This window comes from Aedes aegypti, chromosome 1 (assembly GCF_002204515.2).
Source record: "Aedes aegypti strain LVP_AGWG chromosome 1, AaegL5.0 Primary Assembly, whole genome shotgun sequence".
NCBI classification, from domain to species: domain Eukaryota; kingdom Metazoa; phylum Arthropoda; class Insecta; order Diptera; family Culicidae; genus Aedes; species Aedes aegypti.
In genome coordinates this window covers 161,946,979-161,967,351 of record NC_035107.1, presented here as the reverse complement: position 1 = coordinate 161,967,351, position 20,373 = coordinate 161,946,979, and the positions used below count along the sequence as shown (strand labels likewise).

The 20,373-nt window shown below is 37.5% G+C and overlaps 1 protein-coding gene and 1 long non-coding RNA gene across 4 annotated transcripts in view; one reads left to right on the top strand and one right to left on the bottom strand.

Annotated features, from left to right (window-relative positions):
• Window positions 1-3,113: 3,113 nt before the first annotated feature.
• On the top strand, window positions 3,114-3,778 carry LOC110678996. The gene is made up of 2 exons (XR_002502119.1): window positions 3,114-3,250; window positions 3,322-3,778. It is a non-coding gene; the product is annotated as an uncharacterized LOC110678996 (long non-coding RNA).
• A 1,815-nt stretch (window positions 3,779-5,593) lies between these two features.
• The window catches only part of LOC5576869 (mucin-3A), a 168,913-nt gene continuing 154,133 nt past the window's right edge, over window positions 5,594-20,373 (bottom strand). For 2 of the 3 annotated variants that reach the window (XM_021852790.1, XM_021852799.1), the window contains exons 5-6: window positions 17,487-19,984; window positions 5,594-8,418 (exon numbers count right to left, since the gene is read on the bottom strand). In XM_021852790.1, the coding sequence (XP_021708482.1) occupies window positions 6,869-8,418; window positions 17,487-19,984 (4,048 nt within the window). In that variant the 3' untranslated portion in view covers window positions 5,594-6,868. The remainder of the gene's footprint in view (window positions 8,419-17,486; window positions 19,985-20,373) is intronic. The other variant, XM_021852803.1, reaches the window with a different exon arrangement.

Genomic DNA, 20,373 nt, shown 5'->3' with positions numbered 1-20,373 from the left:
TGGTAGCTGCTCCTTGTGCGGGTGCACTATCGGCGGTATGCTTTCCGATCGTATCCAGGAAAAAACCCATATACTTGGGAAAAACACTGGTGAACTTCGGTTTCGGTATATCACTGCGCGATAGTCGACTGACTCGGGCGAGCACTCAACAAGGAATGTTGTGTGGATTGTTGGATTTCAGAGTGGATAGTGGGAATGTGATTTTATCGTGTGGTGACGATGTGAATCTTGGTATTCCATTGTGTATCCTTGGATTCCAGTGCGAATGATGGGATTCCAGTGTTAGTCCTGGTATTCCAGTGTAAATCTTGGGATCCCCATGTAGATGGTGAGATTCCAGTGTGTATCTTGGGATTATAGTATGGTCCCTGAGATTCTAGTCATGATTCTGGTATTTCAGTGATGATCCTTTGATAACAATGCACATTATTATTATTATTATGCTTTATAAGAGACACTTTAACAACAATGTACAGTATTCTGGATTTTCTTGGGATTCCAGTGTAGATCCAGGGATTGCAGCGTGGATCGTAGGGTTTCGATGTGGATCCTGAGTTGTAATGTGAATCGCTGGATTTCAGTGGATTTCGGCTGGGATCCTAGGTTTCCAGTATGGATCCTTAGATTCCCGTTTGGATCCTGGTATTTCAGTATGAATTCTAGACTGGTGCCAGTGTAAAACCTGGTATTCTAGTGTGCGTCCTGGTACTTTAATGTGGATCCTGGGATTCCAGTTTGAATGCGGAGATTTCAGTTTAGATCCTTAGATTCTAATATGGATACTGATATTCAGGTGTTGATCCTAGAATTTTAGTATAGATCCTAGGAATCCACTGTTCCTAGGAGTTCTGGGATTCCAGTGTGGATTCTGGTGTTACAATATAGATCATGATGTTCCAGTGTGGATATTAAGATTGTAGTGTAGATCGTGGGATTGTTGTGTGGATGTGCGATTTCAGTGTGAATCCTTGAATTCCAATATTGATCCTGGGTTTCCATTGTAGGTTCTGGGATTGCAGTGTGGATACTGGGTTTCCAATGATAATCCTGGAAATTCGTTGTGCATCCAAGGACTCCAGTGTGGATCTCAAGACTTCAGTGTGGATCCCGAAACTCCAGTGTGTATCTTGGAACTCCAGTGATTACAGTGAGGATCCTAGTATGCGTGGTTGTGGATCCTAGGATTTCAGAGTTCAGTGGGGATTCGCTGGTTGGAACACGACTGCCTTCCATCTAACGAATCCAACCCGTTAGTTGGAACGACTGACAGCTGGTGAAAATGCTACAGACTAACGCATCTGGAGCGCAAATCGTGACGAAACGCACATATACATACACATGTGTTCTATATATGGAGATTTCAATTGGACGGTTTCCAGTGTGAGTCTTGGGATTGCAGCTTGTATAGTGGGTTTCCAGTGAGGATCTTAAAAATCTATTTTGGAATCTGGAACTGAAGTGTGGATCCCGGAACTCCAGTGTGAATCCTGTGACTCCATTGTGGATTCTAGGACTCCAGGGTGGATCCTGGGATTCTAGTGTGGATGCTGAGATTTTAATGTGCATCCTGCGATTTCAGTATCAATCCTTGGATTCAAGTGTGAGTTTAGTATTTTAGTATTTTAGTGTGACCATTGAGATTCCAGAGTGGTTCCAGTGTGGATTCTGGTATTTCAGTGCGGAACATGGGAATCCAGTATGGATTCTAGAAATCTAGTCTGGATTCTGGGATTTCAGTGTGAATGCTGGGATTGCAATTCTCAGTCGAATGATGTGGATTTGTTGACACCTTATCGTAGTTGCTCTGTGATGAAATGCGAAACGAAGTGATCATACGTCGTGTTATGTGTTCCTGTTTGTATCAGTCGATTCGTTAGAGTTTGTTGTATTTTTGAAACGCATCAATCGTGACAATAGTGACGGCAAATCGTTGTTATTATCAGTAATTATTTCCCAGCTAAGAAACGTTTATTGTGGTAGCCATTTGCGCTTTTAGCGATAGAGCACGAGAACGATTGTCGTAAATGCTCTCAGAGAGTCGAAGCAAATGACGACTGCTTCGTTGTTTGCAAAGGAGAATGTGCTGGCTTATTCCATTGCGTATGTGTTAGATTACGTGGTATGCACTGGAAAACTATAAAGGATCTTTCACGCAATGTCCTTTGGATGTGTGACTGCTGTATGGATGACTTCATGCGTAAGAAGGACGGTAAATCATCCGAAATTATCAATAAGACGCAAACAAAAACGATCAAAGAAGAACTGAATGAATTGAAAATTGCTGTTGCCGGTATCATTGACACTATTGCTACGATCAAAAATACTGTACCTGTGAGATCAGCCACCAACTCTGAGTGTTTACAGTCTACGTCACGTTCAACGATATTCAACGGAACAGCATGCGAGGAAGAAGATACTGTGAAAGGCGATAATGGAAGTCGGTACTCAGATGACGGAGACAATTTCTCTCTTCTGTTAACGAACATCGACAGCTGTTGCACAGATCGTGATATACAATGGATGGTATCTCATGCGCTTGGTTTGTCGGATCCCGAACGCATTAACGTAACAAAGTTGGTGTAAAATGTAAATCGAATTTAAATTTAGATTTTATTTCATTTAAAATTATATTACCTTCGAAATTTAAGTCGCGCGCTTTAACCCCTACAACGTGGCCCAGAAATGTACGTTATAGAGAATTCATACGAAGGTGTGATACCTGGAGGCCTAGCAAATCATTCGTTCCTAATTTATCTGTTTGTAACTCAAATTAATCTCTGAAAGATTGTATTTGTGGCAATTCATTGTTTATGACCGTTGTTAGATATTCGCAGTAAAAAAACGTAGTTGATCCATTTGAAAACAAATTGTTCTGTTATTAGATTAAGATATTTAATGAGACTTACATCAAGTCAGTTAAATTATACCAAATAAAGAAAGAATAAAAAAAGTGTGATGCGAATACTGATACTATTGTTAGCCATTACCGTTGTGTTCACTGTACAGTTGATTTAATGTGGTAAAACAATAATACCCACACTAGTTACTGAGGTAACATAATCGACTATTGTCTGATAAAATTGAAACCATACTTCTCCTGAGCTACCATAAGCAAACATTGCCCGACCATAATGCGTAATGTACCCCTTGGTCGGGGCTAGAAAATGCTAGCGGTCATATTTGTAAACACAAGTTTTGTGAGCTGCTCTCACTTTATTATGGAATTGAAAAATGGACACCCTTGATAATGGTAAGTTTGATCATCTAAATCGGCATGCATTTAGGCAGCAAATTATCATCGTTTCGATTTTCGCATTACAGATAGTTGATGAAGTTATGGCTCGGGAACAGGAAGAGCCAAAGTATTCTGCTGATATGAAGGCGTTGAAGTTTAGTAAAGTGCATTTCGGAATGTTTTACGGTGCTTGTAGGTATAGTGATTACCTTTCGCTCAAAACGAAAATTTTCTTCCATAGGATAAGTGAAAGCAACAGCAAAAGATGTTCCCGTTCCGGCGTCATTTTAGCATCATCTTGTTTGTAGCCAAGTTGTAGTTGTTGTTGTTGTAGTTGTTTTTTAAAACAAATTACACTATATCATCAACTGTCCTGTGCTATGGTGGGAATATATCCCCCCATACTAGTATCTTTCTAGCAGTAGATTAATCGATCATATCAGATTTTTCAATGCAGTTGTCGTGCAAAATTTGTGTGAGAAACATCGTGTTTTTGAATGGTATACATTCTTAACAACCCGTTGTTGATATGGTCAAGTCTACAAAAACTTCAATAGTTACGGTCAAAACATAAAGTGGGAATGGTCCTCTTACGGTAAGAGGTACCATTAAGGATATGGTAAAAATGGAATATAGACCGCATAGAAACTTCAATCAACAATGCATAACTATTTTTAATGTGAAATTAAGACTTTCAAAAATTAATCATTTAGATTCGAAAAAAAAAAAAAATATAAATTTCGCACAAAATGACGTCGCGGCCTGGATGCGGCCCGCGGGCCCTACGTTGGGCAGCCCTGAGCTAGTGGAACAATTCGAATCTTTGGAAAATTTGAAAAAGGAATTTGGTGAGTTTGTTCTGATCAGCAGGGCTTGATCGGGGCAGGGCAATGCGAAACATTAAACATTTGTCAGCCAGAACGTCTAGGTACCAAACGTATCCTTTGGCACTACCCTTTCCCTTAGCACTGGTGGAAAACATGGTGTTCAAATTGATGACCGTAACGTTCGAGACCGCACCCTTCAGGTTGCTTGTAATCGTAGTAGTCACGAATCACATTGGATATGGTGTGTTAGATTTAAACAAGGCTATGATCTGTTCATTACCTAATTATATTACGCAGAAATCGATTACCTACCAAACTTTTGGAACGATCGATAAAAATATGGTCGATGGACAGTATTAAAACTGTAACATCTGTTATTACTTGCAAAAAGTTTGTGACGGCTTTTTCTTCACTCATTTACTTTTACTAGTCACGGAACACCAAGAAAATATAAGTATAAAATATATATCAGTATAAAAAGCGTTTCATCTGTGTTGTACGAAATACAACGGCGCAATTACCGATGTACTAACAAAGTTATCAATCTTTTATTCGTTTACTGTGACGAAGCTAGAAAACATGGTAAAAAATATGGAAAAGAAATATGGTAAAAGAAGCTATAAATGTTTATAAAAGGTTGTTTTGATTTGAAAATCTAGTGTGAATTTTTGCCTTATAGCCGAGGTAGCAACCAAATTGTATTCTACTAAAAGCACATAACGTTTTACACAAAATCAAATACACCCTACGATGAATCATAATACAACACTTACCAGAGGTTCTTATTTTTTTCTTGAATTGTATGACATAAAACTCATATTGAACCATTTTCATACATTGAATCTGAACGATTTGAAGCCCAACATCTTTTATAACTTCGTAGTACTTTGATGAAAATGTTTATGTTTATATCTGTGAACAACTGACCGCATAATGTGTCAAACTCGTACAATGTTGTCAGGGTTTCTTCTTCGTGTGCTGAAAAAAGACCCACTGCATTTTTTTGCCCCGAATTACTCTATTCAGAACGTAGCGATGGTAGTGGTGTTTGCTCTGGATATAGTTAGTGCAAAAAGGCGTGCACATCGGCCACGAACCGAGCACTGACGAGAAATAGACGACTTCGAGTTATCTGCTTGGATGTCAACTTAATCAATAAATGAATGGTAGGTACCATGTGTAGTGAATTTTTTCATAGAAACAGATATCCCTAACATAGTGCTTCCAACGAGATATGGCCAGAAAGTACAGTCGAATTTCGTTCGTTGCACTATCTTTAAGTGGGCTACGTTTTAATTGGGATCCCGTTAGTTGGGCTATAGCCCATCTAAAACGAAGACAAACGTTATTTTCTGACATAAGACGCAATTTATCGATGTTGGTAGCTCTGTTTTTCTTTTGTTCTAGGTTATTTGGCAGCTCGAAACTCAGCCCGATTAGTGAAAGTCTTTCACTAAGTGGGCTACAGGTTTAGTGCAACGAACAAAAGTTGACTGTATTGTTGGATTTCGGATCAATGCTAAACAGAGTATAACTTATTGCTTATTTTATTTTTCTTTCGGATGTTAAAGCACATTTGACGTCATTTTTTAACAAAACTTCTATTTTGCTCAAGCGAATGCTAATAAATAAATTAAATGAAAAATGCAACTGGGAAAACAATGAGAGCATAAATAGTGAAAATAAGAATATAAAAGTACTGACTATCATTATATCTATTGATTTTTATTAACCAAACTCTGTCAGTTGGACGAAATCTGAGTACTTAACTTTTGGAGAGTCATTCAGTCATAATTGTTGAATATATTTTGAATAAATTAGAATTTCTAGCCTGCTTGAAAAAAAGATTGCCTCCTTCATGATAGATACTTCTATTTAATATTAACAACACGCCTTTAAAGAAATTTTACTTTCTTTCATTACTACTTTGTATAATATCAAGTAGTCTAATATTGTAGATATAAATATAATTCAGTAATTTGATAATATATTAAGCTGCTCTTCTAATACAATACAGTTCGTTCCCATCACTGCCTTTCTTGGTGTATTCACTTGCAATTCATGATGAGTGAAAACATGAATTAAATAAAGAATAAATAATAAATCAATACAAGGAGAGAACATAATGGCTACTAGCTGAAATTTGAATAGAATGGAAATCTTTAAATTTATTTAATGTATTAAATAAGGCATGAATTTTTCACAGTTTGAAAGTGCATCCAAAGCGTCAAATTTACTAGAATTGATTTCTAAGAGCTTTTCTACTCATAGTGTAAAGCAATACACAAAAGCAACTAAAAAATTTCTTTCGATTTTCAGTTTTGACTCACATTTTGTCATATATGCACATTCATATCTGGTCTAACTAGCCTTTCTTTTAATGGAGTTTGGAACCGCGATGAGAGTAATATTATCAAAAATGTTCACATTCAATAATATTTTGAATATGATTATTTGATGTTGTTTATGTTGATCCTACATACAACGTGCATTATAATAATGTTTATTTTAATGACCAAATAAACTGTATCGTGAATGTTTTTTTTTTACAATTTGACAACTGTAGCTGATTGTTGGATTATAAATATCATGAAAAGTTCTGCTCTGAAAATTGTCGTGTGATTCATTTCTTTCTATTTTTCTTTTTTTTTTTCATTGAGCATTTCACTGTACCTAAAAACATTGAGAAGATATGGAGATTATAATACGGAATGCAGATTTTTGCCTGGTTTTTATTTGGTCATAAGAAAAAACAGTTATTTGCTCTGTTGTGCTGCGTTTTGAATTTGGCCTCTCATGGAATCGTTTACAGAGCAGTTTCTAGTGAAGGTGCTGCTGTTTGCTTCTGTTGATTATCTTCTTTGGGCGTAGGCGATCCACTATAATTGACTTCGTTTTTGATTTTCGGTGGAGTTGTAGCAAAACTGCTTATTCCCATGTATCGCCCGTCTTTAAAGGTTGCTGAATTGATATGACTATTATTACTCAGAAACATTGCTCTTTGAGCTTGAAGTTGAGCACGTGTCGTGGCAGGAGATGTAGTTTTCTGCACCAGGCTGGCTACTTCCCCTTTCATAAAATTGTTTTCATCCTCTTGCAGAAATATATTCTCGCGGATGTTTGCTATTTTCTCTTCGACAATTTTATTCTCTACTGATTCAGGTGTAGCGTGAACTTCTTTTCTAATTGAAGTGGGAGTTGTATTGCGACTTTGTGAATGTGAGCGACTAACAGAGGTTGAAGTGCTGGCACTAGAATTATCCTCTTCACTGTGGACTTCGGGGATGGCGGTAGACATAACTTCACTTCGCATGTTACTGTACCGCCAACCACCCCTTGAAGAATGTTTAGACACATTACCGAGCTTTGATGGTGAACCATTTCCAAAGTTTCCTTGTCGAATCATGCGTCTTGTAGCGAATGTTTTTGGAGATCCCGAAAGGTCCAAAATATTCAAACTACTATTTGCAGAAGTTTTTGTAACTGGAGAAACTGGGTTAACTGGAGCGTTACTTTTTGATTTCTTAAGTAGTTCAACGGCAGAAATTTTACTTCCAGACGAAATATTAGATTTCGATCCATGCGCAAGAAGCAACTTTTTGAAATCCATAAGGCTCGTTTTTGGTGTCCCAAGTCGATCAGAGCATGTCTGTGGAATGTCGGTACTGTTGGAAGCCCAACTGTGTCTGCCACGTGGAGCTTGTGCTTCAAGTACGTTTTTTGGTGTTGAACGGCCGGAGCTTACCGGAGAATTCCCATGTGATCGAACTCCGACCTGTTGCAGTCTTAATCTATATCGAAGCTCTTCGGTAAGCGATCTTGTAGGAGAAAGTGATGTCTCGTTTGGTTTTGACGGAGTAGATGTTTTGAAATGAGCAATACTCCGAGGGTCGATCGGAGAAATCTTAAAACTGCTATCCACATCGTCGTTTAATTCACCACCCGTGTTACTTTTAGCGATAGGAGAAAAGTACGTAGCAAACCCAGTTGGTGTAGTTTTCAGTGCATTTGATTTGATCTTGTTTGGTGTTGAATAGAGTTCTTCTATTGGTCTAACGCTCTGCTGGGATAAATTAAGAGCTTCACGCATATTCGGCTGGTCCATTGGAATTGGTCGACGACGAGTTTGCAAGGTCCAGTACATATCGTTGTTCCGGTGGAATGTGCTTGCATTATTGTCAACTTGGGCGTCATACCCATAGATATGTCTGGATGCCATTGGTATTCCAGTTGGCGTAATATTTCTATGAGGCCGCTCCGTTGATTGATGAATCATGGGGCGCCTGGGAAGCGTGTATGTGTGAGTTTGTGGTCCATAATATTGAACGTACTCATCAGGGGACGAATGTAGATAACCTGTTGAAAAAATACAAGAGAAAAAATATGATGAAAATTGTCCTGAGATTGCTGACTTAATGATAGATATGAAAGTGTTTCAACATCAGAGCTACATGTGAGTTATGTATCAGGAGAAAAGAGAACAAGTTCAGTGCGCACCACGAAATGCCGTTAAAACTTAGAAATTTAGTGTTTAAGAATAAATGTTATGGAAGACAGTTCAATTTCAACAAGAATTGAACTTCAAAGTACTTTGTATACAAGTATCCATTCAATACTTACCTTTATTGTTACATGTCGTTTTTGAGTTTTTTCAAAACCATCATCAAGTCGAGTCGAGTTTTTTTTAGCTATCTTTTCTTACCTCCTACACTTACCTGTTCAGTGTACATTGCATTTATTTTGATTGAAGTTTTGCCCAGATTTATGTTGATAGGTTTTCAACATTTCTATCTAAGGGGTCATGCACAAATTACGTCACGCTTTAAGAGGGGTGGAGGGGGTCAAGCCTTACAAAATTTTCGGAGGACTCATACAAAAAATGTGACAAAGTAGAGGAGGGAAGGGGGTCGAAAAAGTTGAAATTTAGCGTGACATAATTTGGGATGCTACCCTAATTCGAAAAAAAAAAAACTTTTTTATAATAAACTGAATTTTGCATCATATTTCGTAAACAACGAGTGCCTATAAACTAAATTTAAAAAAATTTCAGATTTTTTATATCAATAATAGGGTATTGCAAAACAATGATTGTGACATTTATCTTCCTACGAAACAAGATCTTAAATCAAAGTTCATCTAACAAAACCCTCAAAATTCGAAATTACGAAATTATATCCGTAATTTTCGTGTTAGAGTTATTGATCAACTAAGTTACTGAATCAATGATTTGCTCTATTCTCATGATATAGTCCCGCACACACCTTTTGTTTCTAAAAGGGATATTACCATTTGTTTTACTGTGTGCATCGAGAGGCATACAAACTGTTTAATCGTACTTCTCGTACTAAAAAACAAGAATAGTCAAAGAATTATTGACTTTTTGTTATTTATGGCTATTTTCCATCTGCCTCTCTTTCACTGTGGAATTTTTAAACTATCTGACAATTCTCCTGAGTTTAAGTATCGCTAAGCTTGAAAGTTCACAGTAGAATGAAAAAGAAGCAGAAAGAAAATAGTCATAAATGCACAAACCTTAGTAATCCGATGATTTTTATTCTTGAATGTATCAAACAAAATAATGATAATTTTTAGCCAACTTCGTGAGATAACACATTAAATACGTTTAACACTACAGTAGTCACAAAACAAAACACTAGTACAACCCTATTGGAAAAACTACGCATTTCGTACACAACATCAGCGTGGTCGTTCTGACGCTGGAAAATTATGCGGCAGTCAGAAAGTTAATTTCAATACAATTTTATAAATTTTATATTCGGATAACTTATGCTACAAGCTATTCATTGTGTGATAATAGCAATAACATTTTTTTTAATTCCCATGGAGTCCATAATTATAAGAACAGCGCGAAGCTGGCTTTTTAAATATTTTTTTTTTCAAATAATTAAACATTTTTAAATAATTCAAACAAGTTTGTTAGGCCGAATGGGTTATTTCGGTCAAACAATTACTTGTGTCTATTTAAGGTAAAAAATAAATCTATGACAGAAGGTCGAAAGACTAAAGGTCGAATACCTATTTCCAAAGAAGGAAAAACTTCCCACCAAGCAAATCATTTTCGATCTTTTGTCCTTTCGAAATACAACCTACTTTTTAAATGACAAACGCAATAATCAGTTTTGTTACTTCTTTTAACCAAACACGGTTCTTTATCGTTATATTTCACAATGGTTATGGTCCCCATCAACGTAATGCAATGAACAATGAGAGAATGATCTAGTTGAGGCCCAAGGGCTGGTTCTTCAACTTCAGCATAATAAACGTGCACAGCCCTCACTCCGGAAGCACTGATGATGATAAATACGCTTTTTATGCGCAGCTCAAACGCGAGTACGACAAGTAATGACGTCAAAATCATCATAGGAAATCTAAACGCTTAGGTAGGCCAGGAGGGGGAGTTCAGACCGACTATTGGAAAGTTCAGCGCTCACCGGCGGACGAACGAAAACGGCTTACGACTAATTGATTTCGCCGCCTCCAAGAATATGGCCATTGATTGACGTCAGGACCTATCGTGGCGCTAACATCGACTCTGCCCACTATCTCGTGATGGTTGAACTGCGCCCAAAACTCTCCGTCGTTAACAACGTACGGTACCAACGGTCGCCCGGTATGAGCTAGAGCGGCTCAAGCAACCGGATATCGCAACTGCATACGCGCAGCACCTAGAGGCTCACCTAGCTCACGAGACTGATAATGTTGGAAGGTGTGTAAAATTGTGTGAAGCTTTCAGGCGAACACTCCAGTTCGTTTTGATCCCGCCGGGGACTACGACAAGGTGATGGAGTTTCGTGCCTATTGTTCAATATTGCGCTAGAATGTGTTATGCGGAGAGCCTGGCTCAACAGCGATTTTTACGAGATCCAGTCAATTTGTTTGCTTCACGGATGATACGTTGTCGACCGAACATTTGAAAAGGAAGCAGATCTGTACACCCACCTGAAATGCGAGGCAGCAAAAGTTTGACTGGTGTCGAATGCGTCCAAGACAAAGTACATGCTAGTTGATGGGGCCGAGCGCAACAGGGCTCGCCTAGGTAGCATTGTTACGATAGACGGGGATACGTTCGTGGTGGTCGACGAGTTCGTCTACCTTGAATCCTTGCTGACGGCTGACAATAACGTTAGCCGTGAAATACGGAGGCGCATCATCAGTGGAAGTCGGACCTCCACAAGAAGCTGCGGTCAAAAAAGATTCACACCCGCACCAAATGTACCAAGTACAAAACGCTCATAAGACCGGTAGTCCTCTACGGGCATGAAACGTGGACGATGCTCGAGGAGGACTTGCAACTCTACGCAAACCCAGTATCCAGAAGGTGGCCAAAGCTAGAAGGATACGATGGGCAGGGCATGTTGCAAGAATGCCGGACAGCACCCCTGCAAAGATGGTGTTCGTTTCGGATCCGGTTGGTACAAGAAGGCGTGGAGCGCAGCGAGCTAGGTGGGCGGATCAAGTGCGTATCGATTTGGCGAGCGTGGGGCAGAACCGAGGATGGAGAGATGCGGCCACGAACCGAGTATTGAGGCGTGAAATTGTTGAATCAGTGTTATCTGTATAGATGTTAACTAAATAAATGAAAAAATGAACGTAATGCAAATAACCTTGATCAAACATCCAACACACCACTTGCCCTAAAAAAAATCTAAAATTTTCGGCCTACTGATCCTTCCGGCTAAACAACGTTTTTGGCCTAACGACATTCGGTCTAATGGAGATGACAATGGACTAGCATGTAACGACTAGTGACACGGTCGGAAACCATTCCTCACGAAAAGTTTTCCATACTGAAGCGGGAATCGAACCCACGCCCCTTGACACGATGCGGCTAAATGCCTTACAACACTAACCGCACGGTCACGAAGCCTACAAAAGTTGATAATTCATTCTGATTGTTTAGTGTAAATCTCAATTTTTGCGATAATACCTTTTTATTTGCATTCAAGCATACAAATTACAAAAATCAATATACCACATTTATGACCTGCAACAATTCAAAAGACAGGAGGGTAAGAACATTTTCAGTAGATTTACAAAACGTTTGGCGAGTTACACAAGTTATATACCATACAATTTGTTATGCTCCTGGAGATTCCCTTTCACATTTTTTACGTTTTTTACGTTTTTATATGGTTGCACGCGTGAATAGAAATACATTTCGAGTTTCTTAATATTAATCAGAGGGAGACTAATTAACAAACTCGCGATGTATTTCTATTTAAGCATGTATAAGTAATTCAGCTTTTTGAATTTTTAAATATTTTGCATATTTGTCAAATGTTTTAATTATTAAAATAAATATATAATATAAAATAATATTCTTTATATAAAAATTATAACGAATTTTGAAGATAAAAACATAAATTTTCGAAGTATTTAACATTCTGTAAAACATCACCTATCAACGTTTGTTTTTTGTTTGCATTACTTACACAAATGAAAATGAAACCCGTTATAGGTGCAATAAGGATTAACAGTGAAATGATACAAAAATAAAAAGAACAAGCGGCTTGTTAGATATTGACACATTTATTACTTATTGTTCGGATTCGAAGCGTTAGGGCAAATAATACAAGTAATGAGAGGTTTCAAACACACACAAACACAAACACGAACATTTACGTTATTTATGTACAACATGATTCAATTAGTATGTGTAATTTCTTAGTTTCTGGCATATTGATTTGCTGTTAGTTACTGTCGTCATAATCAGACCATGAACACTTTATTTTGTCTCTTTTTTCACTTTGTGTTAGTAATGCTTAAAACTAAATATTATTACAAATAAGAACAGTCCATTTTTTATGGTTTTGTACATTGTTTGGAATGTTGAATAATGAGTATTTGTGCATCGGTATTGTGCGATATGTTGTTATTTATGTGACGTTAATCATTCTTGTTTCAATTCAACCATATATTAAATAAAATATTTTTGCTATATGTTGTGTGCTTTAACTGATGGTGCAAGCTGTTAAACAAACGGTGTATAACTTTTTGTGTAGAAATACTTAATAATTTCTGCTGATGCATTGTGAAGGACTTAACTATAATTCAAAATGTTTTTAGCTATGTGCAAATGTGCGTGCAATGTATAGTTTGGTGTGAATTTGTAATATCCCATTCGTTAGAGTAAACTTGTAATTATTTTCTACCTCTCGCATGTGCAGGATTTCTGATTACAATGGAAACTGTCTATTTCCATTCAAATGAGTGTTTTGGCAGTACAAATATTACCTTTGAAAATAATCAAAATAGCCTCAAAATTTTCTTGTCTTGTCTTCTTGTTACTGTTCTGTTCATTACTGTGAACCAGGGTAACTTTGATAAGTAGTTTGCCAGATTCTATGCAATAACTACCTATTCGATGATCAGATAAGCAAGACGACCACATTTATGGATGTAATTAGTAAAACAAAAAACTTTCAAAGCTTTTTATTCGCATAGTTAAAAATGATGATATTTCAGCGTATTGAAAACGCCTCCAAACAATCTGCTCTGAGATTTCCATTTGATTATTTTTCAACAATTTGTCACTTACTATTGATAGATAAGTAACAATCACCTTGAATATTTTTTTAAATGAATCTTTTTATGTCACTTTAAATCAATGCCAAATTAAGCGAATCAGCTTTTTGGGCAGGAAACTACAACTTTACAGAAATAGAATTTTATTTTTTTAAATTATATCATTCAACAATAGACTTAAACAAAATAATTCCATTTTCTTATTTCATGTATTACTGCATATACCACATATTGCGTAAACTTTCTCCGAATAAGACCGGACTAAAAAGAAGTAAAACTGTATTCTGTTGACGATTATTAAGTAATTACACCATAATTTAAAAATGAGTATCGACGGCTTCACTCTTCCACTGCACATTGGACCAGACCGCAAAATTAGGAGGTAAAAAAAAAATATTTCGACTATGAAGATGATTCTTTAGAACAAAAGTGTTTTCAGCAAAGTTGTTACATATGATGAGGACTACATTTTGACATTAAGTGACATTAGGGTGGTCCAACAAAACACGGAAATATTTTTGCCAACTTTTATGCTTTTCAAGTTAGCGCTTTGAAGTGTTCTAGGAAGTTGTTCTTTGTTTAATTTTGAACAACTTTGCCGAAGACGCCAACGCCAAATTCTATCAAAATTACTTCTTCTACAAAGTTTTAGAATTAGGTGAAACGCGCATTTTGGTGAAAGAATTAAGTGATTCTATTCATTCGTTTATGAGATATGACCATTTTTATTAAAAAAATCATATTTTTCAAACGTCAATATCTCAAAAAGGGAGAAAAACGGGGATAAAATTTGTGCAGGATCTGAAAGGTATAAATTAGGGGTTCAAACGGTATATTGTATTTCTGGAGGATATTGGAGGATTTACAGTATAATTTTGATGTGAAAACAAACATTTTTTACTGAAAATTCATGATTTTAGCTGAAGTATTGATGTGTGCTGTTAAAAACAAAGTCAAAACCATCGGAAATATTTTTAATCGAATATTTTTCTCTAATAAATATAAACTTTTTGTAGTAGAGGTTGATCGCAACTTTGTATTCACGACATTTGATTTAATGCATCAGTAATGATATGTATGAAATGTATTCAATAGAATATATAATTATGGCTTCTACAAGCATTTATACATGCTGTTCAATGAAGCTGAACGTTTATTTTTTGTAATGTAAACTGATCCAAGCTCAAGCTCATGCTAATCAATTACGAAATAATTGTTACACAAAATCAAAGACCATTGCCTATTGCATAGTCTAAATTTTTATTTTTAAATTAAATTTAATCACTTTCAACCATACACAGCCTGCTCATTGGAAATGTACAACGAATCAAAACATTTTTTCGTTAATAATTTAAAACATAAATCAATTAGACTCATACTCCGAACAAGCGGATTTTGTAAGGCGTGTAGGTTGAAATATTTCACTGATATAAGTCATAAAAATCCCAGGATGTGGCAGTCAATTGCAATTCAAATTTAATGTGTTTGAATCTATTTTATACCTTGAGAGTAGTTATGACGTTCTAGCTCGATGTCAGATAAACCAGCTGCGATTAATTAATTTGCAAAATTATGTATATGAATAGGTTTATTCGTGCTGTTCGAAATTTTATTCACAGTGATTGAAATATATTGCAGAATCATCCCAGTGTTCAGAAATGGAAACAAAATGTTGTTCCGTACTTTAGCGAAAAACTTTAAATAAAAAGTGAAATAATAAAAATTTTATCATCAATTCAGGTCAAATTTCACGGTCCATGGTTCCTCCAATATCCTCCAGAAATACAATATACCGTTTGAACCCCTAAGTTATACCTTTCAGATCCTGCGCAAATTTCATCCCCATTTTTCCCCCTTTTTGAGATATTGACGTTTGGAAAATATGATTTTTGTGAAAAAAATGGTCATATCTCATAAACGAATGAATAGAATCACTTTCACCAAAATGCGCGTTTCAACTAGTTCTAAAATTCTGTAGAAGAAGTAATTTTGATAGAATTTGAAATAAAAAAGTTAAGGGCAAAATATCAATTTTTCATGGGCCACCCTACCCTGCATCATTGAAAACGCCATAGCAAGGGCTACAGTAGACTTACAAGGTTAGCGTCTTCGGCAAAGTTGTTCAAAATTAAACAAAGAACAAATTCCTAGAATACTTCAAAACGCTAACTTGAAAAGCATAAAAGTTGGCAAAAATATTTCCGTATTTTGTTGGACCACCCTAATGTCACTTAATGTAAAAATGTAGTCCTCATCATATGTAACAATTTTGCTGAAAACACTTTTGTTCTAAAAAATCATCTTCATATTCAAAATAATTTTTTCCTCCTAATTTTGCGGTCTGGTCCAATGTGCACTGTGATAGAGCCTGCTTCGCAGCAAAGTGTTCTAAGAGCACTTCCACAGTTATTAACTAAGCGCCTTTTTGCAATTTTAGCATTTATATATCGTATTACAGGCACGTTGATACTCTGTGACCTCTCTGTAGTCAACGCCCAAATGTAATAAACTTCAAAAAAAATATCCTAACATAAAAAAAACGATTTTCCAGCGAATCGAGCAAATTGATACAAATTTTGTTGATAAAATTGGTTTCGGGAATATATTTTGAGTTTGCCATCAAGACAAACAATATTCACGTACGACATATACTGTTGTGGGTTCTAAATTCAAAAGAAATGAAATTGTGTGACACGGTGATCCATTTCACCCTACCAACCAGTTCCATCCGAATTCAAGGTAAATAAGCATAATTCAAGCATAAACGATAGTATATTCGAATGTTCATCATTTTTTTTACATTCTACATACGTTTTCCACTAAATCATTGAAAAAGATGAATCCAAATATTCTATTGGAATCCAAATATTCTATTCCTATTCAGTCGGACATGCACTTGAATGGTTGTCATTTTGTAACTTTTTGATTAATGGCCTTCATTATAAAGCATGGTGTATTTGTCTTATTTAACAAAAATAATTAGAATAGAATAGAGCCAAGATAAAGGCGATTATTTAAAAATGTGTCTAGATGACAATAATTTGTACTTTTGTGATTTATTGGGAGAAATGAGTGTTAAACACTACCATTGAAAATTATATTAAAACGTCCGACTCACCAGATATCTGTAGAGTTGTCGTTGCTGGTAGCGCTGAAGCTAAGAACTCTAGCACGATGCTGACCCCCATCTGAAGGTATAGTCAACTTACTGGGTGTAAGAGGAATAGAGAAACTTCTTCTACAACCGGTAGGTGTGGAAGGTATCAGGTCACGTAATACAATCTCCAACTCGTCGTCATTATTCTCCACTGTACTGGTATCTAATTCATCGAAATTGCACTTCTCCAGGATACTGGGTCTAGTGCTATCCATCTTCTGAAGCCCAAACACCTCATCTGATAGATTGAGTAATCTTTCAAACGAACGAGCAATAGATTTGCTATCCTCGTCCAAGTCAATATCGCTGATTTCTTCGTAGCCATCGTCCTTATCGCTATTTTGATCATGCAAATGGGTATACTTGTTATATGAATTGCTATCATTCTTCACCGCGGAGGACTGTAGCCGTTCCTCTTGTTTATTTACATGTTCTTCCAAGAAATCGGTAAAACTCGCAGCATCAGTATCGATTTTGAACGAGTTCGCATTTCTATAGCTATTCCTGCGCTTGATAGTAGAATTGCTATCTGGGTCAATGTCCTTATTACGTCTAATGTGATGAGTATCATGCGTATTGCGAGAGGTAGAATTTTGCGTCTTAAATGAAAGAGGCGAGGGAGTTTGTGTGGCATAGCGCCGTGTGGAGGGAAATATTACGTTCCTAGCCTTTGGCGAAGCACCAACTATTTTGTTATTCTTTTGCGATTTAGCTTGCTTACCTGTTTGGGGATGCTGTAAGTTTGTTGCTTCCATATAGTGAATCGATTGAGGTTTTGAAGACGGTGGTTTAGATTCCTGTACATTAACGTATGCACCTTTTAGAACTCCGGAGGACATGATGTGTGATGCTGCAGCTATTTTTTCCACTTCTTGCACCGTACTGTTGTTGGGAAGAATACTGGCAATTGGGGCCATACGATGGGCTGCCACTCCGTCGCTATGATTACTTATATTACTATTGGTGTTGACGATTGCTTTCGTTTTCAATGCGGACTGCGATATCACTGGTTTAACTGCTATTGGTTTCCTGTTAGCTAGACCACCACTTAGTAATGGAGATGCAACAACAGCACATTTGCCATTTTCTGTGGATGCTGCTGGTGATGCTGACCGAGTTGTAGTGTTTGTAGTAGGAGTGTTGGTCGTCAGTGGCTGTGCCGTATTTACGTCTTTCACAAATGGACCCGGCGCAAAGGTCGTGTGCGCACCCTTTCTCCTCTTCAGACTATCCGAACTGTAGATAACCTTACCGTGCGCATCCAGTTTCACGCGTGCACCCCTTTTTATAGCATGTTCGTTGTTTTCTCCTGCCGAGGGTGCTTCTCCTCCCGTACCCGAAGTATTCAGTTTTCCGCTTCCGCCAGGAGGGGTGTCGTTTTGCGAGAGAACATTGCTCTCGCATCGCATATTGCACGGCAATTCATTCAAGGATACATATTCGGTTTCTTCGTTGAGATTTCCCGAGAGGACTGTGGCTAAATTACGTTTTACCACATCGTTTGAATAGTAAACGCCACCGCTGTGTTGAATTTTCTTGGTAGTTTTTACTTCGGCAATGCGAACGTACTCTCCGGTCACGTCGTAAACTGGTTCAACGTTGTTTACATTCTCCGACATTGAAGATTCCTTACTGGGTGATTTTTTCAACACCCCCTTCAATCTGCCGAACATGCTGTTCAGTGGTTGTAACGCATTTTTCTTACCACTGCTGCTATCTTTTTTCGTTTCTAATACTTCCGTTTGCACCGTTTCACCTGTTTTATCTTTCCTTTGCTTTAAAGAGCCGCTTTCATCATCACTATTTGTGGGTGTTATGATGCACATGGAAGGAATTCGGCTGGTGTTGATTGTCGTCTTCTCTCGGATTCTTTCAATGCGATCAACGCACTCCAAATCCGAGGATTCCGAATATTCAAATTCAGAACAACTTCGTATTCGCTGTGTTGGGCTTGAATTTGCATTCGATTCAATCGGAGATGAACTTGTATTGTTGCCGCTGTCAGGAGATTCAATCCTAGATTTTTTCGTATCTTCTTCTTTGTGAATTAGAGCTGCTACTTCTTTTTGTAACAAATGACCATTACGTTTTATTGTTCCTGTTCTTTCTAATGTACTTCCAACGGTGCTGCTGGAATAGCTTCTTTCTAGAGTACCATTACTGGCTGAACTATTACTGCGATTCAGCTTGGTAAGCGAACTTTTCCGTTCTGGTACAGTTGGACCAATTAGTGAATTACGATGTCCATCGACCAGCACAGTACAAATGGTTCCAGCCGAACTAGTCGTGGTCGATGTTGACCCACGCCCAAAAAGTTCGTATTCATTTTCTGGAGAAATCACAGTTTGATTTCCAGAACTTTCGAATGAAGTGGTGCTTGAGAGAGCCGTTGTGGAATGCATTGGAGTTACAGGTTCTTCCTCTTTCAACGTTTTCAGCCCAGAATCGACATGGAAAGACGTATAGTAACCTTCGGTATCGCAAGAATACACTGAACTGGTTTCACCACCTTCATCGTGATAGTCGTACATTTGTAGATCTGGGGTCGCAGTACCTTCGCTTGTGACACTACTTGACGCTGAAGTGTTCAAGAACCTTCGTCGGCTTATAATGGAACTAGGAGGTCCACTAGAAATTGTGTGATGATTATGATTAAGTGATGTACTAGAGGCACTTGATTTCGGGTGAGTGGTGGTAGTTATTTCGCTACCAATAGATGTTCTACCAGATTCGGAGCTTGCGCTCCAATTGCCGCTGGATGAGTGCGGTTCATCTTTATTTCCAAGTGCGGTTCTTCGTTGCCTTCGGATGGAGGAAGATTCGCGCAATTTTACCGGGTTGATCGAAGCGGGCATGCTAGTGGTGGCACCAGTGCTTGAAGCGACAGTTATACTTCTCTCTGACGAAGAATAGGAAGGCTTTCGATCGTGCGAAAGCTTAATATCTTTATCAGAGACTTTACGTTTGGTGTTCTTGGTCGTATCAGAGATATTGAAGTCATCAATATCATGTACTTTGTCTTTTGAGTCGCGGTTTATCATCCTTAGTCGATTGCGGCCCCACTGCTTGAGGGAATTAAAGTGTGACAGTTTAGTTGTGTGTTTTGAAGTATTGTCCAATGCGCATGTCGTCGGTGAATCTTTTTTAAGTATATCGCTTGATTTGCTTCGAGGCACCAGGTTAGTAGCAACAGTAGTAGAGCAGGCAGTGACTTCGTCCCTGTTGGAAAGAGAGATTAAAAGGGTGGCATTGATTAGCGAATGACTCCAGTATTACGATAGTTGTTTGCAAGATAGTGAAAACTAAATCTGAATTGTTACTATTACTAACGATGCGCTGTTGGTTTATAAGACGCGTGCACAAACAAAATCGATTGTGTGTTATTGCTAAATATTATTTACATATATTTTTTTCTTTTTTTTAGGAATCCTATTGATTGCTTGGCTTTTAGGCTTTGGGCTTCGAGATGCAAAAATGGCAACTTAGGCAAAGAAAGTTGTCAGTTAACACCTGTGGAAGTGCTCTTAGAACACTAAGCCAAAGTGTCAAGAATAAGATCCGGCTCCCTATTCTAATGTCCACAATATCTTTTGTTTTTGACAGATTTT